General features: G+C 46.2%; 1 protein-coding gene across 1 annotated transcript in view; it reads right to left on the bottom strand.

Annotated features, from left to right (window-relative positions):
• The window catches only part of COLEC10 (collectin subfamily member 10), an 84,495-nt gene that overhangs the window by 12,960 nt on the left and 53,743 nt on the right, over positions 1-17,792 (bottom strand). The window contains exons 5-6 of the mRNA XM_040433051.1: positions 15,229-15,282; positions 13,620-13,715 (exon numbers count right to left, since the gene is read on the bottom strand). Coding sequence (XP_040288985.1) covers positions 13,620-13,715; positions 15,229-15,282 — 150 coding nt within the window. The remainder of the gene's footprint in view (positions 1-13,619; positions 13,716-15,228; positions 15,283-17,792) is intronic.

The raw sequence follows: 17,792 nt of genomic DNA, 5'->3' as shown, positions 1-17,792 counted from the left end.
ACGGTGGTGGAGCTATGGATTTTCGACTTTTTATGGTACTTTCACACTAGCGTTAGTGTGATCCGGCAGGCAGTTCCATCGTCGGAGCTGCCCGCCGGATCCGCCATTCAGTGTGACAACTGACAGCATTTGTAGACGGATCCAGGTGCGGATCCGTCTAGAAATGCATTGCAATAACGGATCCGTCTATCCGCTTGTCATGCGGATGGACGGATCCCTCATTTTTCATGTTCTGCGCATGCGCAGACCGGAAGGGCAGATCCGTCCTTCAGTTGTTTTGCAACGCCGGATCCGCAAGGCAGCTCCGTCGTCGGAGCTGCGTGCCTGCTGGATCCGCCAATCAGTGTGACAACTGACAGCATTTGTAGACGGATCCAGGTGCGGATCCATCTAGAAATGCATTGCAATAACGGATCCGTCTATCCGCTTGTCATGCGGATGGACGGATCCCTCTGTCAGTCTTTTTCACATTTTTCATGTTCTGCGCATGCGCAGACCGGAAGGGCGGATCCGTCCTTCAGTTGTTTTGCAACGCCGGATCCGCACGGCAGCTCCGTCGTCGGAGCTGCATGCCTGCTGGATCCGCCAATCAGTGTGACAAGTGACAGCATTTGTAGACGGATCCAGGTGCGGATCCATCTAGAAATGCATTGCAATAACGGATCCGTCTATCCGCTTGTCATGTGGATGGACGGATCCCTCTGTCAGTCTTTTTCACATTTTTCATGTTCTGCGCATGCGCAGACCGGAAGGGCGGATCCGTCCTTCAGTTGTTTTGCAACGCTGGATCCGCACGGCAGCTCCGTCGTCGGAGCTGCGTGCCTGCTGGATCCGCCGATCAGTGTGACAAGTGACAGCATTTGTAGACGGATCCAGGTGCGGATCCGTCTAGAAATGAATTGCAATAATGGATCCGTCCAGCGGCACCGTCAAATAGCGGCAGGGCGGATCCGACAGGGTGAACAGCCTGTCGGATACGCCCTGCCGCTAGTGTGAAAATATCATTAGCATTATCTGTATCTAAGCAATATCTATATTATTCAAATATATATTCAATATGGATATTGCTTAGATAAATCCATATATTGGTGGCAGATAAGGATTTTATATAGCTGAATAATGATGATGATGATGATAATAATGATGGCCAATAATTTATTTATATTTCCCAGGGGGTGTTGAATGTGTACTAGTGTGTGTGTGTGTGTGTGTGTGTGTGTGTGTGTGTGTGTGGGGGGGGGGGGGGGGGGGCAGGGCTGTAATAACGATCCCCAGATGCAGAGGGGAACGTTTACAAACTGCCACCTCTAGCCCCAGTGAATGCAGGATGGACAAACATACCCTGTGCTGCTGGAGATCTCCTCTGGTTTGTACTGCCTCGATCGTATAGCAGAGCTGAGGCAGTGACAAGAGCTGGAGGGGGAAGGGCACCAGAGGCTCTGACGTTCCGTTTACACAGCCTGGACACTCCCTCAAGCAGGGAGAAGCTTGTAAACGGGACGTCATCAGCAGCAGAGCAGAGCAGAGCCGGGCAGTGTGAGGAGAGCTGGAGGGGGGAGGGCACCAGAGGCTCTGACGTTCCGTTTACAGAGCCTGGACACTCCCTCAAGCAGGGAGAAGCTTGTAAACGGGACGTCAGTGCTACTGACGTCAGGTGTAACATGACCCTGAACTGAACTGGCCAAACAGTGATAGATAGGTGATGAAAGTGATTTTAAGAATCTTTCACTGGTCTACAATAAATGCAATTAGAATAGATTTATTTAAGTCGGATAACCCCTTTAAGCAAAATAAATAGAGAGGAAAATAGATCCAAGTGATCCCTCTTCTCCTTAAGAGACTAGTAGGAAATGAAGCACTAGGGCATGCGCAAAGAACACAGCTGAAAGAGACGGAAAAGAGACTAAGTTCCACAATATGTGATGAGAGAACAGAGACTAAGTGCTGTGCCATGCGTAGTCCGGCCAAACCATGGGGATGAGAGACTAAGGGCTCTTACACACGAGCGGATGCTGTGCGTGGAATCCGCAGCGTGAATGACAGCCAAGCCCCGTTCCGGACAGCAGAGACACGGAGCAGTAACATGATTGATAATGCTCCGCGCCTCTCTGTGACCTTTATACTACAAAATCACAACTTTATCTCACTGTGATTTTGTAGTAAAAAGATCACAGAGAGGCGCGGAGCATTATCAGTCATGTTACTGCTCCGTGTCTCTGCTGTCCGGAACGGGGCTTAGCTCTCTTTCACGCAGCGGATTCCACGCACGGGATCCGCTCATGTGAAAGAGCCCTAAGTCCTCTGACATGCGCAGAGGACATATGCTGGCGATATAAAGACTAAGTCCACGCTCATGAGCAGCAGCGCATAGAAGCAATAGGAGGTGTGCGTAGCGTCACAGCCAGGTAAAAAGAGGAGGGGATAGGCCGGGCTTGGTCAAATTGGAGCCCGTCTAGCTGAAGTCTAAAGCCTACATGGCAATATTGAGACTAGCGATTCACTAGCGATACCAATGATGTCATCAGCGGAGGGTTCATAGAGTCATCCCCGCCCCTTTCGAACATACTCTGTCCGATTCCCCTGAAGACGCCAGTGTAACTGGTGAAACATGTTTGGGGGCATTGTTTGAGAGTTTTAACACAGTATGTGCACATAGGTATTCACTGAGTATGTACAGTGAGATAAGAAGCGCTACTGTGCAGGAATAGCATGAGCCATCAATCAGCGCGCAGATACCGGCTCCCTGCTCAAATAGCTGGCAGCTCTGAGTAGTGGAAAAGCAACATCCATAAGAGATAAAGAGATATATGAAAACCATGTGACACAGCTGATACAGGTGAAACTCGGAAAATTCGAATATCGTGCAAAGTTCATTTATTTCAGTAATGCAGCTTAAAAGGTGAAACTAACACATGAGATAGACTCATTACATGCAAAGTGAGATATCTCAAGCCTTTATTTGTTATAATTTGGATGATTATGGCTTACAGCTTATGGAACCCCAAAGTCACAATTTTGAGGTACCCTTTGCTCAGGGGGTATGGATGAATTACCTGACTAGAGTGTGACACTTTGAGCCTAGAATATTGAACCTTTTCACAAAATTCTAATTTTAAGTTGCATTACTGAAATAAATACTTTTGCACGATATTCTAATTTTTCGAGTTTCACCTGTAGTTTTAAATATTTTTTGTTTTCCTTTGGATACTTTTAACAATGGATTCATTAAACGTTATGTTTTAGTAATTGGCACATGAAATAATAGGGCTATTATTGGTCCTATGGACCATCTGTAAATATATAAAGTTAAAAAGAGGCCCGCACATGTGCCAAGAGCCAGCATAGAAGTTGGTATTAGTATAATACAGGATGTTACTCGGGATCAGTACAGGATAAGTAATATATGTACACAGTGACTCCACCAGCAGAATAGTGAGTACAGCTCTGAAGTATAATGCAAGATATAACTCAGGATCAATACAGGAAAAATAATGTAATGTAACTAATCTTATCTAAGCAACTTAAAGGGACTCTGTCACCAGCGGCCTCCCTATCCAGCTGTTTGCATAGACACATAGGTGCGGTTCACCTGATTAAAACGCTGTTTTTCTTTTGTTGATCCGAGGCTCCGTTCCCGAATTATGATACTTTGTCTTACTATGCAAATTAGGCCTTTGGTGCAATGAAGGCATCACCGTTGCACTTTTTGCCCCTAAGCTCTACTCATTTTTGCGGCCAGACCCTCCCTCGCTGCTCTGGCAAGGGAGGGTCTAGATAGATAGATGATTCATAAATAGAAAGATAGATAGATATATAATAGACAGATATATAATAGACACGATATAGATAGATAGATAGATAGATAGATAGATAGATAGATAGATAGATAGATAGATAGATAGATATAAAGCAAAAATCTGGCAGCACTACGTCCAACTAGGCTACTTTCACACTTGCGTTCGGGGTTCCGCTTGTGAGCTCCGTTTGAAGGCTCTCACAAGCGGCCCCGAACAGATCCATACAGCCCCAATGCATTCTGAGTGGATGCGGATCCTCTCAGAATGCATCAGTTTGGCACCGTTTGGCCTACGTTCCGCTCAGCAGGCGGACGCCCGAACGCAGCTTGCAGCGTTTTTGTGTCCGCCTGGCCGTGCGGAGCCAAACGGATCCGTCCAGACTTACAATGCAAGTCAATGGGAACGGATCCGTTTGACGTTGACACAATATGGTGCAATTTCAAACGGATCCGTCCCCCATTGACTTTCAATGTAAAGTCAGAAGTCCCCTATTAATATACCATCAGATCGTTGTTTTCTCCAATCCGATGGTATATTTTAACTTGAAGTGTCCCCATCACTATGGGAACGCCTCTATGTTAGAATATACCATCGGATTTGAGCTAGATCGTGAAACTCAGATCCGACAGTATATTCTAACACAGAGGCGTTCCCATGGTGATGGGGACGCTTCAAGTTAGAATATACTGAGAACTGTGAACATGACTGCCCCCTGCTGCCTGGCAGGTGCTGCCAGGCAGCAGGGGGCAGACCCCCCCTCTCCCCCCCTGTATTTAACTCATTGGTGGCCAGTGCGGCCCCCCCCTCCTTCCCCAGTATTAAATGTGACCAGTGCGGCCCCCCTCCCTCTATATTTATTGGTGGCCAGTGCGGCCCCCCCTCCCTCCCTCCCCAGTATTAAATGTGACCAGTGCGGCCCCCCTCCCTCTATATTCATTGGTGGCCAGTGCGGATTCCCAGTATTAAATGTGACCAGTGCGGCCTCCCCTCTCCCCCCCCTAATTAAAATCACCCCCCCAACATTGGTGGCAGCGGAGAGTACCGATCGGAGTCCCAGTTTAATCGCTGAGGCTCCGATCGGTAACCATGGCAACCAGGACGCTACTGCACTCCTGGTTGCCATGGTTACTTAGCAATTTTTAGAAGCATAATACTTACCTGCGAGCTGCGATGTCTGTGACCGGCCGGGGGCGCTCCTCCTACTGGTAAGTGACAGGTCTGTGCTATAAGCAATGCGCCGCACAGACCTTTCACTTACCAGTAAGAGGAGCTCCCGGCCGGTCACAGACATCGCAGGTAAGTATAATGCTTCTATTTATTGCTAAGTAACCATGGAAGCCAAGACTGCAATAGCGTCTTGGCTGCCATGGTAACCGATCGGAGCCCCAGCGAATAAACTGGGACTCCGATCGGAACTCTCCGCTGCCACCAATGATGGGGGGGTGATTTTAATTGGGGGGGGGTGAAGAGGGGAGGCCGCACTGGTCACATTTAATACTGGGAATCCGCACTGGCCACCAATAAATATAGAGGGAGGGGGGCCGCACTGGTCACATTTAATACTGGGGAGGGAGGGAGGGGGGCCGCACTGGCCACCAATGAATATAGAGGGAGGGGGCCCGCACTGGTCACATTTAAAACGGGGGAGGGAGGGAGGGGGGGGGCCGCACTGGCCACCAATGAATATAGAGGGAGGGGGGCCGCACTGGTCACATTTAATACTGGGGAGGGAGGGAGGGGGGGCCGCACTGGCCACCAATGAATATAGAGGGAGGGGAGCCGCACTGGTCACATTTAATACAGGGGAGGGAGGGGGTCTGCCCCCTCCTGCCTGGCAGCACCTGATCTCTTACAGGGGGCTATGATTCGCACAATAATTGTGCGGATTACAGCCCCCTGTAAGAGATCGGGTGCTGCCAGGCAGCAGGGGGCAGTCATGTACACAGTTCTTTTAGTATATTCTAACTTTAAGCGTCCCCATCACCATGGGAACGCCTCTGTGTTAGAATATACTGTCGGATCTGAGTTTTCACGAAGTGAAAAATCAGATCTGTAAAAACCAGTTATGCAGAAGGATCCGTTCTGAACGGATGCAAGCGTTTGCATTATAGGAGTGGATCCGTCTGTGCAGACACCAGACGGATCTGCTCCAAACGCAAGTGTGAAAGTAGCCCTTAACAAAAAAGGGTGCACCCCGAAGGGACTAGACTATTGCCCAGTACATAAAGTAGCAAAAAGGCAGCACTCCAAAATCAGTAAAAAATTAAGAAAATGCTTTTATTCATCCATGTGGATACGCAACATTTTGGCTCAACACAAGAGCTTGAGAAAGGCTCTAATGTTGAGCCGAAATGTCGTATATCCACATGGATGAATAAAAGCATTGTCTTCAGATTTTGCTGCCTTTTTGCTACTTTTTTTTTTTTAGATAGATAGATGATAGACAGACAGATAGATAGATAATAGATAGATAGACACAAGATGGATAAGGATAGATAGATAGATAGATAGATAGATAGATAGATAGATAAATAAATAGATATTACTGTTATGGATTCACAAAACATCATTAATGTGAAATCCAAATGTTATGTATTTTGTTATACACTGCTCAAAAAAATAAAGGGAACACTTAAACAACACAATGTAACTCCAAGTCAATCACACTTCTGTGAAATCAAACTGTCCACTTAAGAAGCAACACTGAGTGACAATCAATTTCACATGCTGTTGTGCAAATGGGATAGACAACAGGTGGAAATTATAGGCAATTAGCAAGACACCCCCAATAAAGGAGTGGTTCTGCAGGTGGTGACCACAGACCACTTCGCAGTTCCTATGCTTCCTGGCTGATGTTTTGGTCACTTTTGAATGCTGGCGGTGCTTTCACTCTAGTGGTAGCATGAGACGGAGTCTACAACCCACACAAGTGGCTCAGGTAGTGCAGCTTATCCAGGATGGCACATCAATGCGAGCTGTTGCAAGAAGGTTTGCTGTGTCTGTCAGCGTAGTGTCCAGAGCATGGAGGCGCTACCAGGAGACAGGCCAGTACATCAGGAGACGTGGAGGAGGCCGTAGGAGGGCAACAACCCAGCAGCAGGACCGCTACCTCCACCTTTGTGCAAGGAGGAACAGGAGGAGCACTGCCAGAGACCTGCAAAATGACCTCCAGCAGGCCACAAATGTGCATGTGTCTGCTCAAACGGTCAGAAACAGACTCCATGAGAGTGATATGAGGGCCCGACGACCACAGGTGGGGGTTGTGCTTACAGCCCAACACCGTGCAGGACGTTTGGCATTTGCCAGAGAACACCAAGATTGGCAAATTCGCCACTGGCGCCCTGTGCTCTTCACAGATGAAAGCAGGTTCACACTGAGCACATGTGACAGACGTGACAGAGTCTGGAGACGCCGTGGAGAACGTTCTGTTGCCTGCAACATCCTCCAGCATGACCGGTTTGGCATTGGGTCAGTAATGGTGTGGGGTGGCATTTCTTTGGAGGGCCCTCCATGTGCTCGTCAGAGGTAGCCTGACTGCCATTAGGTACCGAAATGAGATCCTCCGACCCCTTGTGAGACCATATGCTGGTGCAGTTGGCCCTGGGTTCCTCCTAATGCAAGACAATGCTAGACCTCATGTGGCTGGAGTGTGTCAGCAGTTCCTGCAAGACGAAGGCATTGATGCTATGGACTGGTCTGCCCGTTCCCCAGACCTGAATCCAATTGAGCACATCTGGGACATCATGTCTCGCTCTATCCACCAAAGTCACGTTGCACCACAGACTGTCCAGGAGTTGGCAGATGCTTTAGTCCAGGTCTGGGAGGAGATCCCTCAGGAGACCGTCCGCCACCTCATCAGGAGCATGCACAGGCGTTGTAGGGAGGTCATATAGGCACGTGGAGGCCACACACACTACTGAGCCTCATTTTGACTCGTTTTAAGGACATTACATCAAAGTTGGATCAGCCTGTAGTGTGTTTTTCCACTTTAATTTTGAGTGTGACTCCAAATCCAGACCTCCATGGGTTAAAAAATTTGATTTCCATTTTTTTATTTTTGTGTGATTTTGTTGTCAGCACATTCAACTATGTAAAGAACAAAGTATTTCAGAAGAATATTTAATTAACTCAGATCTAGGATGTGTTATTTTTGTGTTCCCTTTATTTTTTTGAGCAGTGTATATTTTATGCACCCACAAAAACAGTACATTAAGGCTAAACATTAAGGCTAAATCTATTGCTGTATTTTATCGGGGCCTCCCTTTGCGTAGAGTGTGTTATTTACCCGTCTGAGGCTGACAGCTGTATCATTACTGCATGATGCGCCTGCCTGTAACCTAATCTTCTAGAACAGGCCATAATAAGCATATGGGAAATTACAGGAGCAGCAAACACTGCAGGCAGTTACAGCTGGTGCAGAGATTGGGAGCAGATGACAGGTGGCACGTGTGAAAGTATAGATATCACATCAGTAAATGGCATGGAAATTATGATCATTCATACTGGCTAATAGTCCCATCCCCGGATCACAGAAGAGGTGGGATTTACGCAAAGTTTGCATTAAATGGTCCCTTTCTGGCAGTTGTTGTGGGTGTTTCCAGATGGAATGGGGCAGGAATCATAAAGGTCACATGCTTTGTCATTCAAAGGTTGATAAGTAGGGATCATTGTTGGCAGTAATACTCAGATTAGATACTGCGAGAGGTCCCTCTACCCTTATAGCCAGAGCATTGAGGCTCAGCAGAGCAGCAAATGCACTGGAGGACTAATGGTCATGTTCAACTTAAAGGGATACAAAGGGGACAATCCCTTAAAGCACATTTCCACCCACACTCTAAAAATGTCCATATAGAGTGAATTGAAAAAGTATTCATACCCCTAAAACTTTTCCACATTTTTTTTACATGACACCAACAAACCTAAATGTATTTGATTGGGATTTTATGTGATAGACCAGGGATGGCCAACCTGAGGCTCTCCAGCTGTTGCAAAACTACAACTCCCAGCATGCCCAGACTGCCTACAGGTATCAGCCTACAGCAAAGCATGGTGGGAGTTGTAGCTTTACAACAGCTGGAGAGCCACAGGTTGGCCAGCCATGTGATAGACCAACACAAAGTAGGAAGTATGTGTGAAGGGAAAAGAAAATGTATAGTTTTCAACAAATAAAAATCTAGAAAGTGTTGCGTGCATTCGTATTCAGCCCCCCTGAGTCAATACTTTGTAGGACCACCTTTCACTACAATTACATCTGTAAGTCTTTTGGGGCATGTCTCTACCAGCTTTGGAAATCTAGAGGCTGAAATTTTTACCCTTTATTCTTTGCAAAATAGCTTAAGCTCAGTCAGGTTGGAAGTTGAAAGCGTCTGTGAACAGCAATTTTCTTGCCACAGATTCTCAATGGGATTTAGGTCTGGACTTTGACTGGGCCATTCTAACACATGAATATGCTTTGATCTCAGGGACGGACTGGCCATAGACATTACAGAAAATGTTCCCGGAGGGTCGATGCCCATAGGGCCACAAAGGCCCTCCTCACTGCTGCTGGCTGGTATATACTACCGGGGGCACTATAGGAGTTATTATTAGAGGAAGTCAAGGCAGCAAGGTAGGGTTGGCTTGGTGCTGTGGCTGGATCTCACCTCCAAAGTCCCGGGCTCCATATCTTTATTAGAGACAATTAGGGAGGGGAAGAACAGAATGTGGCACAGCTATTAATGACTACCACAGAGGGACAAGATTCTAGGTAGATTTTGCGTTGCACTGTGGTATTGCTGACCATGCCAGCATGTATTGGCACCATCTACCTGTGTTGCCCCTCCTTGTGTCAATTTGGACCCACCTACAACATTGGGGCCACTTTTACGTATTTTTTTTTCAGGGCCACTTTAAGTTCCCAGTCTGCCCCTGTTTTATCTAAACCATTCTATTGTAGCTTTGGCTGTATGTTTAGGGTTGTTGTCCTGCTGGAAGGTGAACGAGTCTCGTCTTTTGCAGCCTCTACCAGCTTTTCCTCCGGGATTGCCCTGTATTTAGCTCCATTCATCTTCCCTTCAACTCTGACCAGCTTCCCTGTCCCTGCTGAAGAAAAGCATCCCCACAGCATGATGCTGCCACCACAATGTTTCATGGTGGTGATGGTGTGTTTAGGGTAATGTGCAGTGTCAGTTTTCCGCCACACATAGCGTTTTACATTTAGACCAAAAAGTTCCACATTAGTCTCATCTGATCAGACCACCTTCTTCCACACGTTTGCTGTGTCCCTTAGATGCAAACGAGACTTCTTATGGCTTGCTTTCAAAAATGGCTTTTTCCATAAAGGCCAGATTAGTGGAGTACACGACTAATAGTTGTCCTGTGGACAGATTCTCCCACCTGAGCTGTGGATCTCTGCAGCTCCTCCAGAGTGACCATGGACCTCTTAACTGCATCTCTAATTAGTGCTCTCCTTGCCTGAGTGTTCAGTTTAGATGGACGGCCATGTCTTGGTAGGTTTGCAGTTGTGCTATGCTCCTTCCATTTTCGTATGATGGATTAAACAGTGGTCCGTCAGATGTTCAGAGCTTGGGATATTTTTTTATAACCTAACCCTGCTTTAAACTTCTCCACAATTTTATCCCTGACCTGTCTGGTGTGTTTCTTGGTTTTCATGATGCTGTTTGATCACTAATGTTCTCTGGCAAACCACTTCACAGAATAGCTGTAGTTATGCTGAGAATAAATTATACAGATGCCACATATGTGTGTAAAAGGGAAACTTTAAACATCTGCCTATTTATCTAATGTATTTGCAATGTATGGTATTTCCTATTTATCAGGCTGGCATTGTCATTGCACCCATTCACCCCTAGGTGGTGGTGGTGCCACTCATTTATATAGCTTGGGTGTGTGTAGCTTAGAGCAGAGAGAGCAGAATGTAGAGTAAAGTGTATTGAAGTGTTGTTGGAGGAAAACAAGTGTATGGAGGAGAGAAACAGGCATCGTCCACCATGTAGTCTGCTATTTCTATCCCTTGGTTCTGGCCAGGCTAAGGGAGTACAGCGAACATTTATCTACAGCAGCAAAGCACAAGACAGTAAGTCTATGTCTAAATATGAAGCAAGCCTAGTGAGGGTTAGAGCTGAATCCAGCCTATGGACTTCACAAGCACAAGTGCCTGAGAGCAAATCTAGGGGTGTCGGGACACTAATGGATAACTGATGCGCAGAATTGTCCTTATTCACTAGAAGCCTTCCGGGATATAGTGGAAACCTAAAAACCTGAATCCTTCAGGATAGCATCCTGCAAATAATGTAGCAGAAGACTGATGCCTGCCACAAGGAAGAACTCCCTTTTTGAATAGCTAGATAAGTAGAAAACAGCAGATTTAGTGCCAGTGTGCTATAGTTTGGACTTAGAATAATTACAGAAGTCTTGCCTGTAAAGTGTCAGCCTTAAAGAGAACTCCTCAACTGAAAATTGCCTAAGCCTAATAAAAGGATTACTACTGAACCTATTTCTGAGTCATCACTTATGCCATACAAATGATCTGTATCTGTACTGACTACCTGAAGACAATTGATTCAGTAAATGTTCAACTGTTTGATTACAACTGCCTCCTCATCATTTCTACTGCTACACTCAACATTTGCACCTTACGGTGCTGGCGTCACGAATACAAGGGCCCAGCCACCAAAGCGCCTTAAACACCTATACCATCAAGGGCACCTCAACTTCCATCTGGATGGTGTTCCCTGCAATAGAGGGTGCCCCAGAGGATTTAGTGCTGTCTTCCCATCCACTGCACAGCTGGCCCAGGGAAGCTCTGCTAACCGTGAGTACATGAACTACTACCCCCATCGGCCCACCGTGAGCCTCACGTGTTTCCCCTGCGGTCCGGCTCGCTGCACAGGTGGACTCTATTTACTAATTAGGCGACTTCTGAAGGCAATTGCTCACACTGGATTTTATTTAGTGGTTTCAGAGTACAGGGACTGAATACAAATGCACCACACACTTTTCAGATCTTTATACAGTATATATAAATTTTAGAACCGTGCATCATTTTCTTTTCACTTCACACATACTTGCTAATTTGTGTTGGTCTATCACGTAAAATTCCAATAAAATGCATTTAAGTTTGTTAGTGTAAAGTGAAAAAATTTGGAAAAGTTCAAGGGGTTTGAATACTTTAAGGCACTCTATGTGTAGAATGATAGTTCATTTTGTAATTAGATCACTTTTGCTTACAGAGATATTGCTTTTTGAAGTTTTGCTAAAATGGCAGCCAGAACAAAACAGAAAAAAAGCCAATATCTCTGTAACTAAATGAAGCCAAACATCGGCGACTGCTTTAACTTCTGATTTACAGATATATGACCAGTTGTATGTTTTGGGTGGAAAATCACTTTAACCCTTTTAGCATAGAATCACGCATATGACTGAAAGCCACACTACCAGGACAACAGCCAGGATTGGAGAAGGCTCTAATCCTGGCTGTTTTACCTTTTATTAATCTCAGCACCTATGGGGAAAAACCTAAAACTATTATCCTCCTGGAAATTGTTCCAGAAACTTGTACACGCATGCGTCCCAATAATGAAATATATTCAATTATTCATTCTAAGGCTTGGTTCACATCTCCGTTAGGAGATCCGGCAGGCTGTTCTGGCACAGAGCAGCCTCCTGCTGGATTTCACAGGATCCGGCTTTGCAGATCCTATATTTCACCGCTGGATCCCCATTGACTGCAATGCGGTCCGTTGGGGATTCAGCTAATTTCCAGCATAAGTGCTGGGCTTTGGCCAGACAAAAACAGTTGCATGCAATGGTTTTTTAACTGACTGACAACCGGTGTTTGCGCCGGATCAGACAGCTGGATCTCCTTAAAGGGAACCTGTCACCTCCTAAATGCATGTAAACCCGCCAGCAGTACCTCAGGGTAGCCCGCAGTGTGATACTAATCATAGTTTTCATCCTGCAGTCCGATGCTGCCTAAGGTCAGAAAACGATCTCTTATCCTCCGTCCGCGCTAATTTGCATATCAGCTTGAAGTCAAGGGGGCAGCGGCCTCCTTGCTTCAAGTCAAGGTAACCACGCCCCCTCTTGCCTTTGAGTGACATCCCGCAATTCGGCTTTGCTTTCCCAAGTCTCGCGCATGTGCGGTGCCCTCTGTTTTACTGCGCGATCCCATGTCAGGGATGTCACTCAAAGGCAAGAGGGGGCGTGGTTACCTTGACTTGAAGCAAGGAGGCCGCTGCCCCCTTGACTTCAAGCTGATATGCAAATTAGCGCGGACGGAGGATAAGAGATCGTTTTCTGACCTTAGGCAGCATCGGACTGCAGGATGAAAACTATGATTAGTATCACACTGCGGGCTACCCTGAGGTACTGCTGGCGGGTTTACATGCATTTAGGAGGTGACAGGTTCCCTTTAAGGAGATCCAGCCACCACCAGACAGGAGACCCCACCACTCCAGGGTAAGAAGGGTTGCGTCCCTCCATGCACTGGCCTGAGAGAGTGTTGTAGTAGGATCTGCCACCGTGAAGACTACAACCACTCCCATTGCCTCAACAACCACAACCATCCTCTGGCATTCTTTCACATGGAATATATGGTCACAACATGTCCTTCAGAGAGGGAGACACTCTTTGTAGGGACTGGCTAATAAAGCGTTTTTTTTTTACACATTACATCCATTGCTACTGGGTTCAGTACCTATTATGTCCTGCAGTGTAGCCCCAAAATCCAGGATATCCTAAGCAGGGCCTGTGCAGCTTTAGCCTCAGTGCTTTAAATGCACAAAATAAACCCCACAATTGCATCCTTTTCTATACACTCACCATTTTTCACAAATTGTAAGGAGGACTTGAGCTGAGTGACTTTTACATCCAGGTGGCCAACAGCTCTGCGATATCTTCCGCAGTCACAGAAGGTGCCTAAGAGATTCAATATATGAAGCATATTCATCATTATATTTTCTGCATCAATTCCTCACAGTTTTCCATATCTCTGCTTGCTTTGACTCAATAGCAACCTTCCCCTGTCCTGGCCATGTGACAGCTACACAGGTGGAATGCTTGAAAGCAGGGCTGTGGAGCTGTGCGAGGACAGGTTGGGCCTCGTTCATCTCCATCTACTTCACTGCCGGATCCCCTCTGACTGCAGTGAGGTCTGGAGGTGATCCGAACCATTTCCGGCATAAATGCTGGGTTTCAGCTGGACAACAACCATATCACAAATTGACACCCCAAAAAAGAAAGTACCAAATTGCGTTTCTCATTTTGATTTGATTGTTTGGAGGAATATGATGATATCATCAGGGCACCGGAGAATCCTCCGACGGGCCCATAATATAATGGGGAACCTCAGATCTTTTTGAAGAAGACTTTGGAGGCCATCACATTCTGGAAGGATCTTCTTTGTGGGTTGTTTCTGATAGTCGTGTTTGTATAGTTATGACGTCCACAGACCATGTGGGACACTGTATGATACATAGGAGAGAAGAAGGCAAAGACACCGCAGTTCCCTTGAAAGTAAAGGGTTCGTTTTTTCACATCATAAAAGTTATAGGCGGCCTTTAAATTTTATGATGTGAAAAACAAACCCTACGTTTTATGGACAACCCTGTGTTTTATTGTAAGGTCACACCGACTCTACACCGAGGATCATTGACAACGTGATATCTATACTATTCGGTGATCCGGGTGGACTACAGGTACAGTAAGTGTGTTCCTTTCTTGTCACTTTATGTATATATATATATTATAATATAACTTGTGTTTGATTTGGTTATCTTTTTCTACTTTAAAGGGGTTCTCAGCAGCCTGCCTCCGTAAACAGAGAATTCATACTTACCTGCTCCCGGTCCTCCGTGCTGGCTCCTGCACATCCATGTTCTGGTTCCCGGACTGTTTATATCTCTGCATTGACATGGTCACACAAGCTCTGCTGCAGCCAATAACTGGTTTCAGTGGTAACAGGGCCACAAGGGTCATTGGTTGCAGAAGACCAGGTGACCATACCCATTCAGCGATGTAAACAGTCCAGGGACCAGACCATGGTCATGCAGGAGGACCGGGCAAGTATGAATCCTCTGTTTACGGAGCATTACATAAAAAAAGTCATTATTCTGGGATAATCCCTTTAAGGATTGATGTAGTTTTAGCTCCGATTTATGAAGAAATAAAGAAAATTCTGGAGGGTTCAAAGAATTTCAAGCACCTTAGAAATGTATATTTTTTACATCATTTCTCGCACAGAGTTCCTAAAAGGACATTGAAATGTTATTTATAGGTGTTTATTATATTCTATATTCTCGTCCCCATGATCCAGCACTTCACAGGGAACCGATATGAACCAAGTGTAGAATACTGTCAGTGTAGCTCAGAGCCAGGACAGCGACGTGCACTAAACTCTGCTGCATCTGTATATATGACATGGGTACTGTACCTGGTTTCCCCTTCCCTCCTGCTAGTCCAGGTAAACCTTTGTATCCCTTGTCACCTGCAATACATGTCCAATGCATTAATAAACATATATATGTATAGTCAGGCTCGGACTGGCCCACAGGGGTACAGGTGAATCCCCGGTGGGCCCCTGAGCAAGGTGGGCCCCTGAGCAAGGTGGGCCCCTAGTTTCCCACACCCTACACAAGTGGCACATAACACATTAGATTTACTGCACTACATACATGTATTCAATGTACAGCACCTCAACCAGCCTATGTTCATAGAACAAACTTGTTAAATTATTTATTATATTTGAATGTATCCGTATGGTGGGCCCTAGGTACCCCAGTCCGACACTGTATATAGTTGTTATAAAGCGCACATGTAGGCGTCCGTGGCTGATCCTGAGATAGTCTGTGCGGTGCAGACTTTTTAACTTCATGTCACTTTAGAACCAAAATCCTGCACTGGTGAATTTCTTAAGCCTCTTTTACACATCCGTGTCCGTGCTCAAATCCGTGAAAACGTGTTGGGTCCGAGTGTCCATTTTTTGCTGTCTGTGTGTTATCCGTGTTTCATGGACATGGCAGCTGAAAAATTATTTTCAATGATCCGTGAAACATGGATGCCATCCGTGTTGAATCTGTGGTTTTCACGGACCCATAGACTATAATGGGCGTGATGGATCCGTGAACGCGGACAAAATAGAGCATGCTTCTGTGCTAAAAAACTGATGTGTGAATACACACATTAAAATGAATGGGGACGTGTGCTGTCTGTGGAGAACACGTACTGTACAGCAGACGTACGTGGAACACTGTATTTTGAATGAGGCTTTAGCACATCTTTACGGCGGCTGGCAGTGAGCTCTTCCTAGTGGCGACTGCACTTTTATTAGGCCGACAGCCCACTAATATTAACATGCAGCTCTTTCACAGAACTAGCTTCCAGAAAGTGGCTGGATACCATTACAGTGAATGGGGATCCGGCCGGCGGTACGCGGCGGTATCCAGCTATGCTATGCCGGATACCCTGAACTCCGGCAGTCTGTTCCTCGGCCGGATCAGACTGCCGGAATTAAAAGTGCAGATGTGAAGCCCGCCTTAGAGAATGAATGGAGGGGCAGCGCACACGTTTGATCTGCTGCTCCATCCATACGGTGATACGGGACCCCCATTCTTGCGATCAGATGCTTAGCCCCTCTTCTGTGGACAGGGGGTTAGTTGAATTCATGGCACGACCCTTTTATATCCTACATTAGTTAGACTTAGGCCCATGCACATGACCGTATCCGTTTTGCAGTCTGCAAATTGCGGATATGAAAAATACGGAATTTGTCCTCGTTACATCCGCGTTTGTTGACTTCAGTGGGCTCACGGTCCACGTGACAAGTATAGGACATGGTCTATCCCTTTGTTGAATAGACATGTGGATGCGGAAAGCACACGGATCATCTGTGCGGTTTCCGCATCCGTATGTCCGTTCTGCAAAAAGAGAAACCGTATCTGCACAATGCAGACCACGGCCCCACTGAAAACAATGAGTCTGCAAATAAAACGTGGACGGCACACGGGGCACATCCTTATTTTGTGGACCCGTGATTTGCAGACTACAATACAGAGCATGTTGTGGGGGGGAGACGAGCGCTTAGTTTGCTGGTTATAAATACGCCCGACACGTTTTTGCTTTGACTGCTCACTAGACCATGAGATGCCGACAAAAAGTATGTGGATGTGTTTTTTCTTGCATTGTTGTAAGTGCAAAGGCTTATAATGGGGGCAACGACAACCAAATAGTAGGACTGAGTAGTAGCATGACGCTCCTGGGACAATGCCAAATCTGTCACAGGTCCCCCACCTACCATGTGCCGTGTATATTACTGGAGTCTCATTCTTCCAATATGTAAAGTGAACTAGCAAGTATCCCCATTACCCATAACCCACCCCCCCAGGTACCTGTCCAAAGACCTATGCCCCCCATCCGTCCTGCTATGTGCTTGGACTGGTTACTGTACAGATTCCTTGTATCAGTGCATATTCTGTTGCACTGTACCTTCATTACATTCCCAGTAATTCCTGGTCCCAGAGGCTCACAATCTAATCTTGCACATATACAGTGGTCTGTATTTGTAGGAAACATTGGTATATCCTGATATTATTTTTGTTAGGGGGAGGGGGAACAACAACTAATATCTGAAGAGAAGCCACTGAATAGTTTGTCCTGCTCTGCCATCTAGTGGTGTATTTGTAAAACTGCAATTGTAGCAGTAACATTTCAGAGATGACAACCGTCCTAGGACAGTGGTGGGCAAACTTTTTTGTTAACTGAGCCAAATATCGCCAAAACCACGATTGAAATTTCTTTTGAGAGACACATTTTTAAAACCTAAAATATTGCGTCAACAGTACCAGTGAGGACTATTAGGGCTCATGCACACGACCGTGTGCCCGCTGTTGCCATATTGCAGGCCGCATACGGCGGGTCCGCAATACATGGGCACTGGCCGTGTGCAGCCCGCATCAAGGACCCATTCACTTCAATGGGTCCAGGATCCGGGATATGACT

Source organism: Bufo bufo, chromosome 5, assembly GCF_905171765.1.
Source record: "Bufo bufo chromosome 5, aBufBuf1.1, whole genome shotgun sequence".
Lineage (NCBI taxonomy): Eukaryota > Metazoa > Chordata > Amphibia > Anura > Bufonidae > Bufo > Bufo bufo.
The sequence above is the reverse complement of the archived record's forward strand: the minus strand, read 5'-3'. Positions and strand labels throughout refer to the sequence as shown.